At 30.9% G+C, this 18,170-nt stretch overlaps 2 protein-coding genes and 2 long non-coding RNA genes across 4 annotated transcripts in view; 3 read left to right on the top strand and 1 right to left on the bottom strand.

The window, feature by feature from the left end:
- Positions 1–18,170, bottom strand: part of LOC130672307 (uncharacterized) — a 123,370-nt gene that overhangs the window by 33,458 nt on the left and 71,742 nt on the right. The window contains exon 4 of the long non-coding RNA XR_008990682.1: positions 7,888–8,308. This is a non-coding gene — a long non-coding RNA (uncharacterized LOC130672307). The remainder of the gene's footprint in view (positions 1–7,887; positions 8,309–18,170) is intronic.
- Positions 2,713–3,320, top strand: LOC130672308 (uncharacterized). The gene is made up of 3 exons (XR_008990683.1): positions 2,713–2,878; positions 3,023–3,147; positions 3,242–3,320. It is a non-coding gene; the product is annotated as an uncharacterized LOC130672308 (long non-coding RNA).
- On the top strand, positions 12,413–14,306 carry LOC130672303 (uncharacterized). The gene is made up of 3 exons (XM_057476798.1): positions 12,413–12,495; positions 12,573–12,685; positions 12,768–14,306. The coding sequence occupies exons 1-3, from the start codon at positions 12,447–12,449 to the stop codon at positions 14,013–14,015; spliced, it is 1,410 nt and encodes a 469-aa protein (XP_057332781.1). The 5' UTR covers positions 12,413–12,446; the 3' UTR covers positions 14,016–14,306.
- On the top strand, positions 15,643–17,884 carry LOC130672304 (uncharacterized). Its single transcript, XM_057476799.1, has 3 exons — positions 15,643–15,748; positions 15,837–15,997; positions 17,331–17,884. Exons 1-3 carry the CDS (start codon positions 15,694–15,696, stop codon positions 17,778–17,780), a joined length of 666 nt encoding a protein of 221 aa, XP_057332782.1. The 5' UTR covers positions 15,643–15,693; the 3' UTR covers positions 17,781–17,884.

Here is an 18,170-nt window from a genome sequence, read left to right as displayed (position 1 = left end):
TCAAATTATTTTTTATAGAATTTAAAAAATATTAAAGGATTAAATAATGAAACTGTTTAAGTAAAGACTTAGAAAAATATAATTAAAATTGTGGTATCATTTATCCAACTCCCTGGAGTTTGAATATGTCAGTCTGGGTGGATTTTCCAACCTTGAAAGAGACTGTTTGACGACACCTAATTATTTTCCCGTCGCTGTTTGTCTCTGGTTGTTTACTCAGACGTAATTCAACAATCCCATCATCTCATTTTGGATTAATATAAAATTCATGCTCATCAATAAATTATTAACCTTCAGTAATTATTGCAACATTCAATTAACTACCGAATAATTCAAGCATATATTTAATTTTCGAGGAAAATTATTTCAATCCATTATCAAAATTATTACAACATCATTGGATTTAAGTGTACGGCCACGAAATTTTTAAGTATCTGGGTGAAACTTAGTCACCCTTCCGACCCCTTCTAATCCAGAGGGTTGATAACAACCTAACAGACATATATATATGCAAATTTGAGTATGCGAGGTAGAGAAAGTGAAACAACTAATGTAAATGACTGAGGTATTATATTTGTATATATATGTCATATTAAAGTGACAACTGACCAATAGGGAATTTAAAATAAATCCATGGAATATTTACGTCAAGGACCCTTGTACACTATAATATAACCCTTTTCACTAAATCCTTAAGCGTTATCGCGTTTTCCCAATATTATACAGGGGAATAAATGTATCTACGGATAATCTTTGGGTACTTTAAAATACGTAGGAATATATAGAACGTGCATATATAACACACACTATAGCCGGATTACATTTTGGATATTCAAACTACTGAATTCCTTCATAGACTGTAAAAAATTTGCGGAGCGGATGACTGTTTTTTTATTTAATTCCTTCGGAGTGAAAGTCAAATCTAGATCACTCTGAAATCACTCCGCTGGAAAAATAAACTTCATATTTACTCGGTATTCGGAGTGATTTTTTTTTTCAAACTCCGGAATTCTGAGTGACGGAATGAATAAGGATTTAAATGAAATCGGTTATCATTTTGAAATTCACTCTCGATTTTTTACTGTGTGTATTGCACGCCTCAAAACGCGAAGCGTTTGAGGTAGTGCTCTACTTTCAACAAGTCTAGGTCAAGCCATTTTCTGGCCTTAAAATGACTCTATTACGTTCATATTTCATCGATAGGATAATATGAGTACACGTATATCAAGAAAAGACTTGAGAAAACTTACTTTATATATTTTAAAGAACATTTGTTCTGTTACTTTAGAGAAAAAACGAGTTTGAAAAAAATTTTACTTGGACGTCCGGATGTCTGTAAGTATTAACTCTTTTCGGATGTAGTCCGAATAACTGCCGAACAAATTATCGTATCGAAAGCGGTTTTTTTTTATTTTGTTCAGAATTTCCTCAAGGTGAACCCTTTCGATATTCTTTATTGTAGTTTCTATCGTTTTTTTTTTTTTCCACTGGTGCTACTTCTGACGGATATTTTTGCAAACCTTATATATATAGATATATTTTGTTATGGGCCATTTACTGGTGCTGCATCCAGACGGCTTTTTAGGTAGATTTCTTTAGAAATCGGCCTATTGCAATGGGTCTCATGATCGAATTATCAAAGAATTTTGCCACCATATATCTTATTTTACCTATTAGAGTCAAAAAATACCATCCACTCAAAAGTTTATATATGTATGTATGTATGTGTATATATATATATATATATGTATATATATATATATATATATATATATATATATATATATATATATATATATATATATATACAATATAACGCGCCTTGTCATCACGATAGCGCCAGAAATTCTTAACGGATCTTAATGAAATTTTATACACTTATTGATTGGACGATTACCTTGATCAAGTTCGAAGATGAGCCCAATCGGTCCATTAGTTTAGAAGTTGTGGGTCTTTGAAATTTTTTTGATTTTCATAAAAATGAATTTTCTGGCTTTGTCCTCAAATAACTTTTGAATCGAAAATGATAACTCAATTCTGTAAAAAGTATCTAAAAATTTATGAAGTTCACAAAATTTTTGTATCTAAATGAGAAATCTACCTTTCCATTCCGAGTAAGGCCGGATGGCTCTTTTTTCAGACGCAATCGCATAATTAATTTTTTAAAAGTGATCAAAAATACTTTTATTGCACGATTTCAACAAAAGTTTTTTTTTGTACTTTTGCATCAACGAAAATAAAGCATTAAATGTCCAAAAATGGAGCAGCGGCCACAAATGGCACCTTTACCCTATTCTTCGGTAAATCTTCAGTAAAAAAATAAAGTGTCAACTACCCGTGAAAAAATTTGAAAATTTTGAAAATGCAGTTGTTTTCAATGAAATTTTCGATAACCGTTTTTTGTTATAAAGGACAAACAAATAAATTTTTCAATTGATCAAAATTAATTCAACTGTATGTACTTCTGCACTGATAGAAGGATTTGTTTGTATTTAATAAATCAATTTATTAAAATCTTTTTCAGATATTTTTTTGGGTGGAAAAAATATTTTTTTACTATTAACAATATTCGTTAGTATTAACAAAATCTATTTTTTATGAGAACAAAATTTTTGTAACTATTAAGAAGCTTTAATATATTGAAAAAAATATTTATTTCTACCAAATAAGATTTGTTAATAGTTAAAAAATATTTTGTTGGTGGTCGGTGTTGATAGATGGCTATACTTAACGCGTAGTTGTAAAAAAATATATATGCAAATACATGATTTTCATACGATAAGTTGCTTATTATTTTATACTTTGTGGAAAACAATTAATAAAATGGAAGCTTTGCTACAATCGTGGGATTTAAGTGAGTTATACTCGATTTTTTGTGGTAAGTTGACAGTTATATATAAGGTATATTCAGTAGCATCAGTACTTAACCTATTCATTGTCTTGTCATCCTATTTTATTTTTTATATTCCGTTTCTAAAATTAACACTAAATTTATGAATTTACTTTTGTATTCCCACTCTAGTAAACCATATAACTGACTTTGAAATCCTTGGTGAATTCCTTACTAAAACTCGAGAAGAGACCCAAAAAGAAATAATCCCTAGTGTTTGTTTACGACTTCGTTTAAATAAAAAATATAATGAATATGTAGGTTTCTTCTTTATTTTACAACTATTTATTTTTTTAAATTCAATTCATTATTCTCAAAAAATTATTTCAAATAATTTTATTTTATTTACAGATTTCCCATCACGAGAAGATTAATGTAAAACTTTTCTAAAAATAATAAGAGGAATTTTTTAAATATTAATAATCCAGTGTGTAAATACTAATAAAAGATTTATTAAATATTAATAAATCATTTTTTATATGTTAATAAATCATTTGTTAAATAGTAATAAATATTTGGTTAGCACAAAAAAATCGCTGCTAATAAATGATTTATTAACTGTTAATAAATATTTGTTAAGGACCTATCCTCTAATAAATTATTTATTAAATATTAACAAATCTTTTTAAATACAAAAAAATCCTTCTATCAGTGTGTGCGGAATTTTTTAGAATAGATCTTTGAGCCCGAAAACCCTCAAGATTTTGTTCAATCGATTTGCAAAACACTCGGAAAAAATAAGTAGTGTGGAGTCGTCAATTAACAGAAGAATAATTATTGTTGATTCATCTCTGTAAAATTACTCACAAGGGTGCCTTCCCCAAAAAACAAATTCTCCCTATTTATTACACGTTTTACATAAAATCCCAATTATATTTTCTCGAGACATTTAAATTTTATTTTTTATTTGCAATAAAAATACTTGCAACTTTATTCAAAATAACTGCGCAGATCCCGGGTATACTCAAACAAGATTACTGTCTCGAGCCCATCTGCTCGGCCAACTGTGTTGCCTAGAGGGAGTCTCAGTCGTCATTGCATCGATAAACAGCACAGCGTAATTTCGAGGGTTTTTTTATTCTATTTATTTGTTTAATTTTTTTTTCTACTTAGAGAACAAACGAAAAAATTTTTTCTGGAATAAAACTGAAAGGCAAATGTACAAGTGAATTTAGTATGTGTAGAACAGTCTCTTGGAATACTTGTAGACCACCCAATCATTTTTCCAATCGATTTCCATTCTAGTATGTAGAGAACAAGCTGGAAGCCTGTTCTTATGTATGCTCACAAGAGAAAAGAAGAGCAACCCTCGAGTACTTATGTATACGTCGGTTGGTACTTATGGGGTGTACAGACTTGCTAAAAATGAATGAAATGTTAAGGGGACGGATGTATGTGTGGAGCTACAAACTCTCTAACGAACCACTTGTGGGCGCGATTGAAAATTCCAAACCCCCCGAAATACTGCGCATTCATTTTTTTTAAATCCATTTCTTTTCGCTTTTTATTTTCACCACTCGGCTGTTCTGTTTGACGTACATTCACTTATTCGAGTACCATTGACAGTGAAAAGTCTTTGTACTAATTTAATTTTAGGTCAATCGATGACGATTTCATTCTTTTTAGATAGAAAAATTCTTGTTTATTCGATTTTTTGAACAAAATTTTTAAAAACCACATAAATTGGGTGGCTCATTTTGCCCTATCGCTCATAAATTTAAAGAAAAATTTGTTATGTTTATGTATTTTTTGAAAATTTAATACTCAGTATAGATGTCCGCAAAAATTGAAAATGGGACAGGCGAACCCAAGAGTTGGCGGATCGAATCCAGTCGACGGTAAATTTCTCGAAAATTTTTTTGAAAATTGTATTTATTTCTTAAAAAGACCCCGAGACAAAAAAAAGCTAGATAAGGATATAATTTCAGGTAGACTGGAGATAAAAAAAACGTATTTCGACAAAACATAATTTACAGTACTCGACAGAGTTTTTTGAAGAATTATAGTAGAGTATTTTTGTTATGTGTGAAAATAAATGTAACAAAGCAAGTATCATATTATGCGTCCTTTATTTTTTTGGTGTTTTATTTTTTAAGGGACGCTTATCCGCAGCAGGGCAGGGTTAGACCCTCTGCTCTGGTTTCTCTCTGTGCCCGTGTGTACCGAGTATAAATGTATTCACATGTATGCCTATCGCGTATTTTCGAGGCACGAGGCGTATTTGCAGCGAGGGCTGAGTAGTAGACTACGAGGGTGGTACGGCGGCCATGGCGGTTCCCAATTAAACAAATGCCACCCAGTTTGCAAAAGCAACCCCTCAACGCACCATATACCATACGCGTATTCCGGGTAAGGGTAAGGTTTGGTCAGAGGGTTGCACGTGTCGACATTTTGCCCACTATTCCCATACTCCGAACTTAACATTATATTTTGCTTAGGTTTAATGTACCTTGCGTTTAACTTTTTAGGTTTTTTAACTCATCTAAACTTTATTTTCCCATCGATTTGTTTTGATTATAGCTAGAATATCGACTTAAGTTCATTATTGCATAATTGAAAGTATTTATTACCTGCGGAATTGAATTTAAGACAAAAAAGTTGTTCTTTTTAGCGGAAGTCAGTTAGTCCCGATTCTCAATAGAATTTATTGGACGGCGATTCTGACCGAAATAAAAACGTCCGTTGGATGTTCGGATGCCTCGGGGGTATCAGACAAGTCTTCAGGAAGAATGCTAGCACATAGAAGTAAAGGAAAAAAATTTCTCTAGGATTCAGAGAAGTCTTCTGAAATAACGCTAGCACACAGGAATGGAGAAGAAAAATTTTTTTCTCAACACCGAGCCCTGGGTCTAGATTTTGCACGACTCTTAATGTTCTGTAGATTTTCTATCGAATTTCTTAGACTGTGAGCTTGATCAAAGTCTTTCTTACTACGCATCAGCTACTGAATCGCCATTTTCTATGCATTTTATGTTTCTTCCAAGAGGCCATATTATTGTAATCTATAGGGAAGATGGATTCTTTCTCATGTACCGATACATCATATTTCAGTCGCAAAATTCGTTTATTGTTCAGTTAATTCATTACTTATACCGCGCAAGCCCGCATGAAAAAGCTATAGGGGAGGAGGGGGCAAAGTGGGCCCCTCAAAAAAATTGTTTTCGATTTTTTGCAAAATTTCGACTGATTCTTCCGAAATAGACGGAAAATAAAAGAATTCGATGGTTAAAAGTTACAAACAGAAAAAACCGGCTTAAGGGGGCCTTCGTGCCCCAGGCTCCCCTACTTGAGAACAATTCTGGCACGGGTACTCCTCTGTTATTTGACAGAGTGATGAGTGCCTGTTTTGATGGTAATTTAGTATATGCTTGATTACATTATGACATTAATGTTCCGTTGAATAATTTTTCTCACTATAAAAACATAAGAAAAACTCTCCAGTTAACAAAAAAGAAAGCTTTTGAATCAAAACAAAATTTCAGAAGACAATATATATACAAAGTCTGAATGACTATGGTCAATTGGTTGATATTACTTGATATAAATATTGAATTATTACCATATCGCATAGTCGCGCTGACTATAAATTTTTAATTGAATAGACTCAGCCCAAAGTAGTTAAATTAACTTAAAATAAATTGTTAAGTTTACATGAATCATATAGTTCTGCTGACTAGTAATTTTTAATTTAAATTATCCAACTCAGAACAGTCATGTTCACTAGTATCATCGTGGTGTATTCAAAATAGTGTAATCAACTACTTTTTTGTAGTACTATTTACTAGTACACTTTAGTTACAGGTATTACAAACCTATAGCTGAGGTATTACTTTCCTACGTTTTCCTAGTTCCGAAAACCTATTTTTTCTCTCAGCGCATATATTCCAACATATATAAAAAAAAATATGCTTCAATATGATTCAGAATTTATTTTAAGCTATATGATCGATATGAGTTTAAGTGTTAAAAATGGTCGGAAAATTGAGCCACGAGATCCTAGATATACTGGAAATCGATTATTGAATTGATTTCAGAATCGCATGAATCCATTAGAAAAATCAACAATATTATCATTTATCGCATATATGTAGGATTATAAATGATGATATATCGCAATAATATATTACCATGAATAGGTGGAAGTATATATGTGGCGTTCAATTATGATACTTTATGAGAATATATATATAGTAAAATATGCATACACTGTAAAAAGAGCGGTGTTAAAAATGGACTCATTTTAACTGCGCCCGGTGTTAAAATAAAATTACACCGGTGTAGAAGTAGTAATTCACCGATGTTAAAAATACCGGTGTTAAATCGGGGTGACCGGTGTAAAAGCGGAGTAATACCGGTGTAAAAGCGGGATAAACTGCGTCCGCTTGGAGTAATAACTTAAAAGATTATAAAACAAAAAAAATGTCAGTTCTTTATGAAAATTAATAAAGAATATCATTTATTAACAAGTATAGTGATCGAGTAAGTAAAATAAAAATATTTACAAAGTAAAATATTTTAACACCGGTGAAGAATATCTACACCGGCGGCGGCGTTATTTTAACACCGGTACAGAATATTTACACTGGCGGCGGCGTTATTTTTACACCGCTTTCGGTGTTGAAATTTAACACCGCTGTTTTTAAAACCTACACCGTTTGGACTTACCCCGGTGATTTTTTACAGTGTAGTATTATATAGCAATGATATATCTCATCATATACTTTACATTACGTACTTTCACATGTCAAAAATTACTGTATTGTTACATTATAATTTGCAACATATCTAAAAATATATATGGCAAGAACACATTCAGAGTTATATCAAGTCGGATATATCATAATTATATTGAGTAAACATATATAATTAGATACATATAGTTTTGCCGTTATATATCATCATATATTTACCATATATTTATTAATGTATGTTCGGCCATATATAGTTTTTTCATGCGGGACGTGATACTAAATTTAAAAAAATACAAAAGTACATACCTTCAATATTTATTCACCCATTCAAAACACCATGCCCTCTGTAAATCCGTTAGTACAGTACTTATAGCTCTTTTGCAGTAAGTATATTAGTACATTAGACCGTCAAATATTGGAGGATCCTTTGTTTAACTGAGACCGGCGGGATTATGTTTGACTTGAGGTTTGTTCTTCGATCTTTTTCACAGACGTCGAGTCAGCATCAGCGGTCACGGATTACATCCGCCACTTTCTTCATCATCATCAACATTTTCCCGTAATTCAATTTAATTATTAATCCTCATCACTGTTCCTAATGTTGAAAATAATGACCGACATCTCCTCCATTTTATTTTCTTTTACTTTAGAGAACAAAAGATAAAAAGCAGACCCTTTGTCGGATAAGTGATTTTGGTATCGAAAATAAATTACTGGTAAAAAATATCTGAAAAAAAATGTATTCTTAATCGAAAAAATATAATTACAAGTACACAATGAGTATAATGATAAGCAAAGTTATCAAGATAAAAATAACGGGTTTCTTTATTAGATAATAACATTCTACAAATAATCGGTTTTCTCATTCGGGTCCATCGGATCAATAGCAATTACGATCTGTCAGCTTCCAAAAAGATTAGAAGAAGTAACTCATCCTCTCAGAGACTTTATCTAATAAAATACTCCGTACAAAAATACTACAGCTAAGTAGGACCGATTATCTTTCTGATTCACCACGACGTACGTCAATCCTCTATCTCTCTCTCTCTTTTTCCCTCATTTATACACAAAATTCTCCAGGGATCGCATGAAAGCCTAATTCGTGAAGCGAATTTTATCCCACATAAAAATAATGTGCGAGACAAAAGAAAATATCCAATCATTTTTATCTTTCATTCGTAATTATGTCAACAAAAATTATTTATTATTAAATTGCTTGTAATCGAGACCGGGCTTATCGTATAAAATTTCTCAAATTCTGACAGTTTGAAAAGTAATAACTCATCAAAAATATGCTAATATTACAAGTTATAAATTAATGAAGACGGTAATTACATTATGCACGAATATGACGAAACGCTTTCGAGGACAGTCTTAAGCGAATGGGCTGTAATTAAAATTTAATTGTTATTGAGTTTAATATGAGACAATAATGGATTAATTAAATGGTTTGTTATTATTGTTATTGTTATTGTTGGTTAGAAGTATTAAAGTATGGCGAGAGTATGAAAACGTGCTTGTTGTTGATTGTATAACTTGTAAATAAATTTGTCAAGTGCAAAATGTACTTGAGACTTGCTCTTGACTGATGCTTCATTGCATTGAGTATAATGGGCTTTGCTCACTGTCTGCATGTATAGATGTAGATGGCATTTAGTTGGGAAGTTGCGGATAACGAAGATAACTTTGGATCGAGTAGATTACGGAATTAAAAGTGATGAAGTTGGGCCAACAACCGCAATCTCACAGTAAAAAATCAGGAGTGAATTTGGATTTAATTCTAAGCGGTACCGACTCCGCCTTTTGGAGTTCAAATAAAATCATTCCACGTACGGAGTAAATAGGGAACTTATTTTCAGAGGAGTGATTTCGGGGTCATGTGGATTTTACGCAAATCCGCTGACGTTCTGATCTGGAGTTTTGATGTTTAAATGATTTCCCTTTCAAAGTTAATTTCACTGCGAGGGGAGTAAATGTATACAAAATCAGAAGAAAAATAAATATATTTATTTATGATGTATTAAAGATTTGAAAATAAGCCAGTAAAACTATAGTTATAATCTTGAAGTCAGCCGACGTCTAATCATTTTTAGAATTTGTTAAAAACGATAAATTTCGAAAAAAAAAATATTTAAAAAAATTGCATTGATAGTTTTTTTAATTTCCTACATGTGCAATTTTTTTTTGTTTCTTTACTGAACCCGACTAGAAGTTGTCCCAATACACATATTGGGTCCCAATCGGGAATCGCTGTGGCATGCCCAGTACACCGAAAAAAATAGATAGGAATGGTTACTGTGCTACACAAGAATGATTGCAAAGTATATGAAAATTAATTTTAGCACATTGCTAGTTCTCGTTATAATAGGAACGGGTCGTCTTTACATACGACTGAGTACGATCCAACATAGCAACCATTACTATGTTACACATTATGTCGAAAACATGACTGGTTATCGTGATCACAGTCACCATTCGCTTTCCAGATAATTCAGGTTCCTTTCGGAAGTAGATGTGTTACTATATAAAATAGGTGTAGGTCCTGTGTGGAGATGCGAAAGATTACCCGGACAAATGCGTTCCATTGTCGTTCAGCATAGTAACCATTCCTGTGCTGGACAGGAACTACTGCTTTCAGTCATATGTCTGAGTGCTGTTTAGCGGGAACTTATGTTTTAAACAGCACTCAGACATATGACTGAAAGCAGTAGTTCCTGTCTAGCACAGGAATGGTTACTATGCTGAACGACAATGGAACGCATTTGTCCGGGTAATCTTTCGCATCTCCACACAGGACCTACACCTATTTTATATAGTAACACATCTACTTCCGAAAGGAACCTGAATTATCTGGAAAGCGAATGGTGACTGTGATCACGATAACCAGTCATGTTTTCGACATAATGTGTAACATAGTAATGGTTGCTATGTTGGATCGTACTCAGTCGTATGTAAAGACGGTTGCGTAACAATTCACCCTACGACAAAATACCCGCGACAAAATACCCGCGACAAAACACCCGCAAACCAAAATACCCGCGACAAAATACCCGATGCCAAAATACCCGACGACAAAATACCCGATGCCAAAATGCCAAAACTATAGATACGTTTACTAATAACGAAAAATATTTCAATTATTCAAAAATTAAAATTTTTTTTTTCACGAAAAAATAAAATACTGATTACAATTATTATTATTTAGTTCAAATTTTGTGTGTGTGCAATTATATCAATGTACCCATACATAAAAGGGTGTGAAGCATAGCGCCCTTTTTTCACGATTTTTGTGTGTGTGCAATTAAAAGAATATACCCACACATAAAAAAATTTCAAAAAATGCATGGAAAAAAAAATAAAGAGATTTTTTTAATTTCAATTGATTTTCAGGATGAATTATCTTGGTCAAAAAGCGTCACACCGTGTGGCGGGTGTTTTTAATTGCGGGTGTTTTGTCGAGGGTGTTTTGGTTTGCGGGTATTTTGTCGTCGGGTGATTTGTCGTCGGGTATTTTGGTATCGGGTATTTTGTCGTCGGGTATTTTGTCGCGGGTATTCTGTCGCGGGTGATTTGTCTTCGGGTATTTAGACGTGCCACCGTAAAGACGACCCGTTCCTATTATAACGAGAACTAGCAATGTGCTAAAATTAATTTTTATATACTTTACAATCATTCTTGTGTAGCACAGTAACCATTCCTATCTATTTTTTTCCGTGTAGGTCTATCCCAGTCGGAACCCGATTGGGAACTTGTTGGGATATCCCAATGTCATAATTAGTTATCCGACATCAATTTTTTCTGAGTAGGACCTAATTGGAAACTCATTGGGATAGCCCAAGGTAGAAATTAGTTATCTGACATCAGGTTTTTCTGAGTGGGACCTGATTGGGAACTTGTTGCGAGAGCCCAATGCTAAAATTATTATTATTTTTATAACTTTTATGATTCATATACGATCTGAAATGCTCAAAATTTGTTATTGAAAATTTTTTTTTTCAAAAATTTAATAATAAAACAAATTTGTTTTTTACGCTCGTACACAATATTTATGTTAATATTACTTTTTCATTTTTCTAAATTGTTTATAAACAATTTCATTTTATCAAATTTATTTAATTTTCAAATTATATAGTTTTTCACTTCTTCTGAACAGAATATTCTGTTTTGTGTCCCTTCCTCCTCTCTTTTCTATTTTTTCTAGTATAATTTTGATTGACTAAAATTTGGATTAAATTAATTTTTCCTTATTTTACTTGAAGTACCCTGAGGTTTTAATTTGGTAATCCACTTGACCGTAAAACTTTTTAATTCTTTTTTATATTTTGTTTACTGGCTAAAAATTTAACAAAGTACAGAATAATAATATATTTATACAAAGAGTACGTCGATCATTGCATCACAGATTTTTTATTTGTTCAAGTTATTCTTTGGTATTATATAACAGATTTGTTGAAAAAAATATCCGAAAACTATTAATTGTCTGTTAACTTCATGATCATCCAGTTACATAATTTTGAATTTGAATTTTAAGACTGATCATCTTTGGAAAATATTGATAAGTTTAATTTATTTTTCATAATTTAGTATCCCCAGTATGCAATAATGAGATAAAAAAAATATTAATAATAATTAGTAATATTTGATCAGTTGTAAAAAACGTTACATAACAGACATTAAAACGTATCGACCCATGTGATTTATTTTTACTTTTTATTAAGGACACTATTTATATTTTATCTCTATCCGTTACTCAATTATATCAAATTATGTTAAGCAAACGGTATTAATTTAACTCATTAACGAATCGCTTTTCGACGGTTATATAAAGAGAGTCAGGCATTTTGTTATCATTCATTGATCCAAAAATGTCGCATTTTTTTAAAATTATTTTATTGTCGGCAGTCTGTTTCAATTGTAAGTAAAAAAAATTTTTTTTCATAGATAAATGCATAATTTTTTACTGATTATTATTTTGTTTTCAATGTAATTAGGGATTGAAGCATTAACGAGTTTAAAAAAAAAATGTGGGGAGAACGAATACTTCAATGTTATCGGGGGCTGCAATCCGACATGTGCGAACCCAAAACCAGTTTTATGTCTGAGAGTGAGATATTTTTTAGTTTATTAATTCATAAAAATATCAAATTTATTTACCAAAAATTGATTATTCATTTTTGATGCTGTAGGAAAACTCTTTTGGGTGCCACTGTAAGAGCGGTTATGTGAGAAATCCATTCCATCAATGCGTCAAACCTGAGGACTGTGATAAGATAATAATTGGGCCAGTGGAACCTGGTTCGGAAAGTATCAAAATTGATCTTAATGACCCTGGGTTAAGGGGAGAGGTTGTAGAAGCTTTTGGAAGACCTCCGATTATTCCTGAAACAGGAAATTATAGAAGTGATATCGACCCTAATGACCCTGAAGTAAAGAACGCGCTTGAAAAAATTTTTGGAAAGCCGGAAAATTTATTTCCGCAAGGAATTAACGATAATCAGATTGATGATGGACCGAGACAACATTTTGGAGAAATTCCCGAAGAATTTCCTGGTGACTTTGAAAATGTAAATTACGATGGTGATATCGACCCTAATGACCCTGCAATGCAAGGAAGGGTTGAAGATATTTTTGGAAATGATCCTATTGTTCCTGAGGAGGTCGAATATAATGAAAATCTTGACCCTAATGATCCGGAAATGATGAAAAGACTCGAAGAAATTTTTGGAAAACCTCCTAGTGTTTCTGAGGAAGCAGAATATGATGAAAATCTTGACCCAAATGATCCGGAAATGAAGAAAAGACTCGAAGAAATTTTTGGAAAATCTCCGAGTGATTTTGAAGCAGGAAATTATAATGATAATGTTGATCCTAATGATCCTGAAATGCAGGAACGAGTTGATGATATTTTTGAAAAGCCTCCTAGTGTTGCGGCGGGAGGACAGTATAATGAAAATTTTGACCCTAATGATCCTGAAATGCAGGAACGAGTTGATGATATTTTTGGAAAGCCTCCTAGTGTTGCGGCGGGAGGACAGTATAATGAAAATTTTGACCCTAATGATCCTGAAATGCAGGAACGAGTTGATGATATTTTTGGAAAGCCTCCTAGTGTTGCGGCGGGAGGACAGTATAATGAAAATTTTGACCCTAATGATCCGGAAATGAAAAAAACGCTCGAAGAAATTTTCGGAAAATCTCCGAGTGGTTTTGAAGAAAAAAATTATGAGAGTGATATTGATCCAATTGATCCTGAAACGAAGAAAAGAGTTGAAGAAATTTTTGGAAAACCTCCTAACGTTCCTGAGGGAGAAAAATTTCAAAGCGGTTATAACTCTTACGACACTGCAATGAAAGACATTCCTGAAAAAAATTATGGAAATAAAATGGATCCTCCGAAAAGAGATTTTGAAATCGAGTATAGGTATAAGAGATAAAATTCATAGCCAAAAACAATGTATTGAATTTTTAAACGTATTAAAAAAACATAAATTTGTGTAATTAGAACTGTCAAAAAATAAGTCAAGTATTTTAAATAAATTTATAATTAATGTAAATATACACTGCGGTTTCGTATAAATTAATAACTGATATTTTTAAGCTTTGCACGGTTTAAATAAAAACAAATATTTGTAGGCGGTTTCACAACATTTATGGAGTGTAGAGAATGAATCATAACTTGAATCATAAGTAAATAAATTATATGGCACTTTATAAATTCAATAAAATAGTTATTATAAACAATGATTTCAAAAATAATTTCTGTTGTTTCCTAAAAATGTTGACTTTTCCAAGCATAATTTTCTATTTTCGAATGAAAAAAATTTTCTTTAATAGTTAACGTCTGTATAGATAATATCCGCCGATCTTGTTCGGAAACAAGAAAAATTTTCCAAACAAGATTTCTGAGAACTATAAAAAAAGGGAACCCATAATTTTGAGAGCTATTTCACAGCTTAAAGGCGCAATCGTGCATGTAATGAAATGAGTGTTCGCCCTATTAATTTTTTTGTATACTGGAGAACTATTGCCAATAAAATTATTTACAACAATTACGGATCTGCATAGAGTTGAAAATTTTCGACTAACAAAACGACGGCTCCAGTAGATTATTCTACCAAAAGTGATAAAGTAACGGCACCAATTACGACCTTATTGAAACTAAAAACTACTAAATGAACTTTTCCGATTAAAGTTTTATTTAACTTTGGATCTCTATTTTATCTCGACAAGTGACGAGAATTAGGGTTGGGTAGATCGGGTCAGTGGACCAGGGCATACGCCACTCGTTTTCCGACACAAAGGGACCGTCACTCGAGCACAAAAATCACCCCCTTTGTACTTGAGGTCTTTGTCCTTGAGCTTGAGGCCAAAAGCTGTCTCTTTTCATGTTCCGCTTTCTCTCTATTATCAATATTATTATTATTATTATTATTATTATTATTATTCCTTAAAAACATCATTTTTACATCGCCATTAATGGCTACTCGATTAATTCCCATACTCAATCCTATGTTAGGAAACGATTACTCACTAAACGGTGGATCCTATCAGACTATTTGTATTTTTATTTTATTTTTCCTCATTCCAAGTTATTATTTTAACACGTTCGTCTATTTATTTAATTCGTAATATCAACTGTCAAGTGTTCAAGGTAATTTTTTTTTTTTTTTCCACTGTATATTTCCAACGACTTTATCTTAAGTAAACATATGATTTACCATTTCATTGCGTTAGACATCTGTATTTTTTTTTAAACTACGTAAATCATCAATATTCACCATTTATTATGTTAGTTTATTTTTTTCCACAGTTTAAAAATTTATATTACGTTTCAATAATCATTAAGTACTCATATGTACATATATATACATACACATGCACGTATTCAAATATTTCCAACTAATCAACCGAATTTAAAAAATGATACGACGTAAGTTAATTACTAATGACAAGTAATTTTTATAATCTATTCCAATGTCAACATATGAGCCCATAAATTTTTTTATATATTTAGAGATAAGATACTATCAGTTATTCGATAATTTATTGTTATTATCACCAAAACCTATATAATGAAATAGAATGACTGTGGATTTGACATAAGACTCAAAAATGGTCTCGACAAACTGTAGAATTTTTCTATTCATTGCAATAATTGGCTTCGCATGTAAGTAATCATTATTGAGTTTATTAAAATTATTAGGGATTATTGTTAAAAATTATAAGATATATTATTTTTGCCGTTATATTTTAAGGGATTGAAGCGCTTCCGACTGGTGACATTGATGATGAATTGAGTTTGAATAACGACTACTTCGCAGCTAATAGTTATTGCAGTGAAAACGAGTATTATAATAATACTGTGTCAGATTGTGAAGCGTATTGTGACGATCCTAATCCCACTGTTTGCAATAGGGTAAGAATTATTTAATTTATTAATTAGTTAATTAAGTGATGGCACGAAATAATAAATTTTGTAAAGATAGACAAGTATTTTTTTTATGAGTTTTAAAAATAAATATTTTTCCTGCGTACACAGCGAAAAAACAAAATATCAAAAATTAATAAATAATAGTAATAAGTGTAATCTGTTATCAATAATTAGTACTATTATGTACTTAATGCAAAGTAGTTTACTAATTTTTGTAGATTCCTAAAAAATACTATCAATTATTTCAAAAAGTAAATAAATGTTATTACTTTTAGGTATAATACGTGACTTATTAGTAAAAGTTAATTAATTTATAGCATAATCTATTAAAAAGTAATGATTGGTCAAATTAAGAATTGGTATCTTAGATACTGATTTTTCCAGCCGAAAACTGCAAAAGTTAGTAACTTTTATTTTATAAATTCGATATCACTAATCAATCATTAGCTTAAAATATCATTTATTCATCATTATGAATTAATTTACAATATGCATAAATCGAATAAGTGGTAAATATTAAAATGAAAAATTACTATACTAGATACTGATTTTTTGCTCATAGAAATACCGAAAATTTTTAACTCTTATTTTATAAATTCTATCCCATTGACTAATAATTAATATAAAATGTTATTTATTCGTTATTATACATTAATTTATTATATACATATATCGAATATGTGGTAAATAATAAAATAAAAAATTATTAATATGTACGTTTACTAATTTTTCGGTTCCTCATTTTTAAAATTTTCCTGTTTATTTGAATAGTAATAACTGTAGGTACCAATTTATCGATTCTTTTTCATATTAATTTTTACATACGAAATTACAAATTTTGCTCTTCTATGTGTACCAAATTTTACTATAAATAATAGCCATTTTGTAATATATATAATGATCCTGGTTTGATATTAGTATACAAATACACTACTTTTAAGTCAAAAATAAACTACAAACTATTAAAATTTTGAGCATCATTTTTTTCCGTGTACGTAAAAAAAATTTTTTAAGTTAATAAAATTTCTATCAGTGATTTTTGATAGAAGTTAAATATTTTAATTTTTAAGAACTGGAAATCCAAATTTTTGGGCAAATAAATTTTAATGCACAAAAAAAAGGGATTTATTTGAAGAAAAAAAAAAAAAATTTCTTAGGGCTGGAAAAAATTTTTTCTCGTCTTGTAAAAATTTTAAAATTTTAAAATAGAAACTTATGTAGGAAGAAATGCTGGCAACGATCATGAAATTTTTTTAATTAAAAATTTAATGCACATCTTATTTTCCATTAATATAAAAAGAAAAAAATTATATTGCAGTTTGGTTCAACTGGATGTTTGTGTAAAGAAGGCTACATAAGAAACGCAAGATTTGTTTGTGTCAAAAAAGAAGACTGCGACAAAGAACTAGAATATCCAGACGATTCGGACGATATTTTTGAAAACGAAAAAGAATGGTCGGCAATTGAACCATCAACTCCAAAACCTGAAAACCCATTGACTAATATTGACGATCCTAAGTGGAGAGCAGAGATTGCGAAAACTTTCGGAAAACTTCCTACGATTCCTGGAACAGTAAATTATGAAAGTGATATCGACCCAAATGATCCTGAAGTAAAGACCGCATTTGAACAAGTTTTTGGAAAACCTTTTAGTGTTTCTGAGCAAAAAAAAAGTAAAAATTATTTTGATCCCAATGATCCGGAAACGAAGAAAACGCTTGAAGAAATTTTTGGAACACCTGCTAATCGAGAAGTAGCTAACAACTAGAAATTTTTACTCATGCTCAAAAAAAAACATTAATCAATTTTTTTTATATTTTAATTATGAGTTCATGTGTATTGTCATAATTTTTTTGTATTTTTCACTTAATTATATATATTTTTTGTGTGCCCAAATAAAGTAATAATCAAATAACGAGTCATTATTTATTTTGTCCAAATCAAATAATAAAATTATAATGACCAAAATTTTTTTATTTTTCCAAAAATTGATTTCCATCTTAATGCCCGCGGAAAAAAATTCTTGGCTCTACATCTTAGGGGATTAATGAAATTAATTTTCAAAAATTTGACCCCAAAAATATTTTAATTATAAAATTTTCAAAAATGTAAATCGACGTAAAAATTGAAAAAAATAGATTGAATTCAGAGTAAATTT

This window comes from Microplitis mediator, chromosome 7 (genome assembly GCF_029852145.1).
Source record: "Microplitis mediator isolate UGA2020A chromosome 7, iyMicMedi2.1, whole genome shotgun sequence".
Classification (NCBI taxonomy): Eukaryota; Metazoa; Arthropoda; class Insecta; order Hymenoptera; family Braconidae; genus Microplitis; species Microplitis mediator.
Note: the sequence above shows the minus strand (reverse complement) of the source record. Positions and strands in the feature narration are given on the sequence as shown.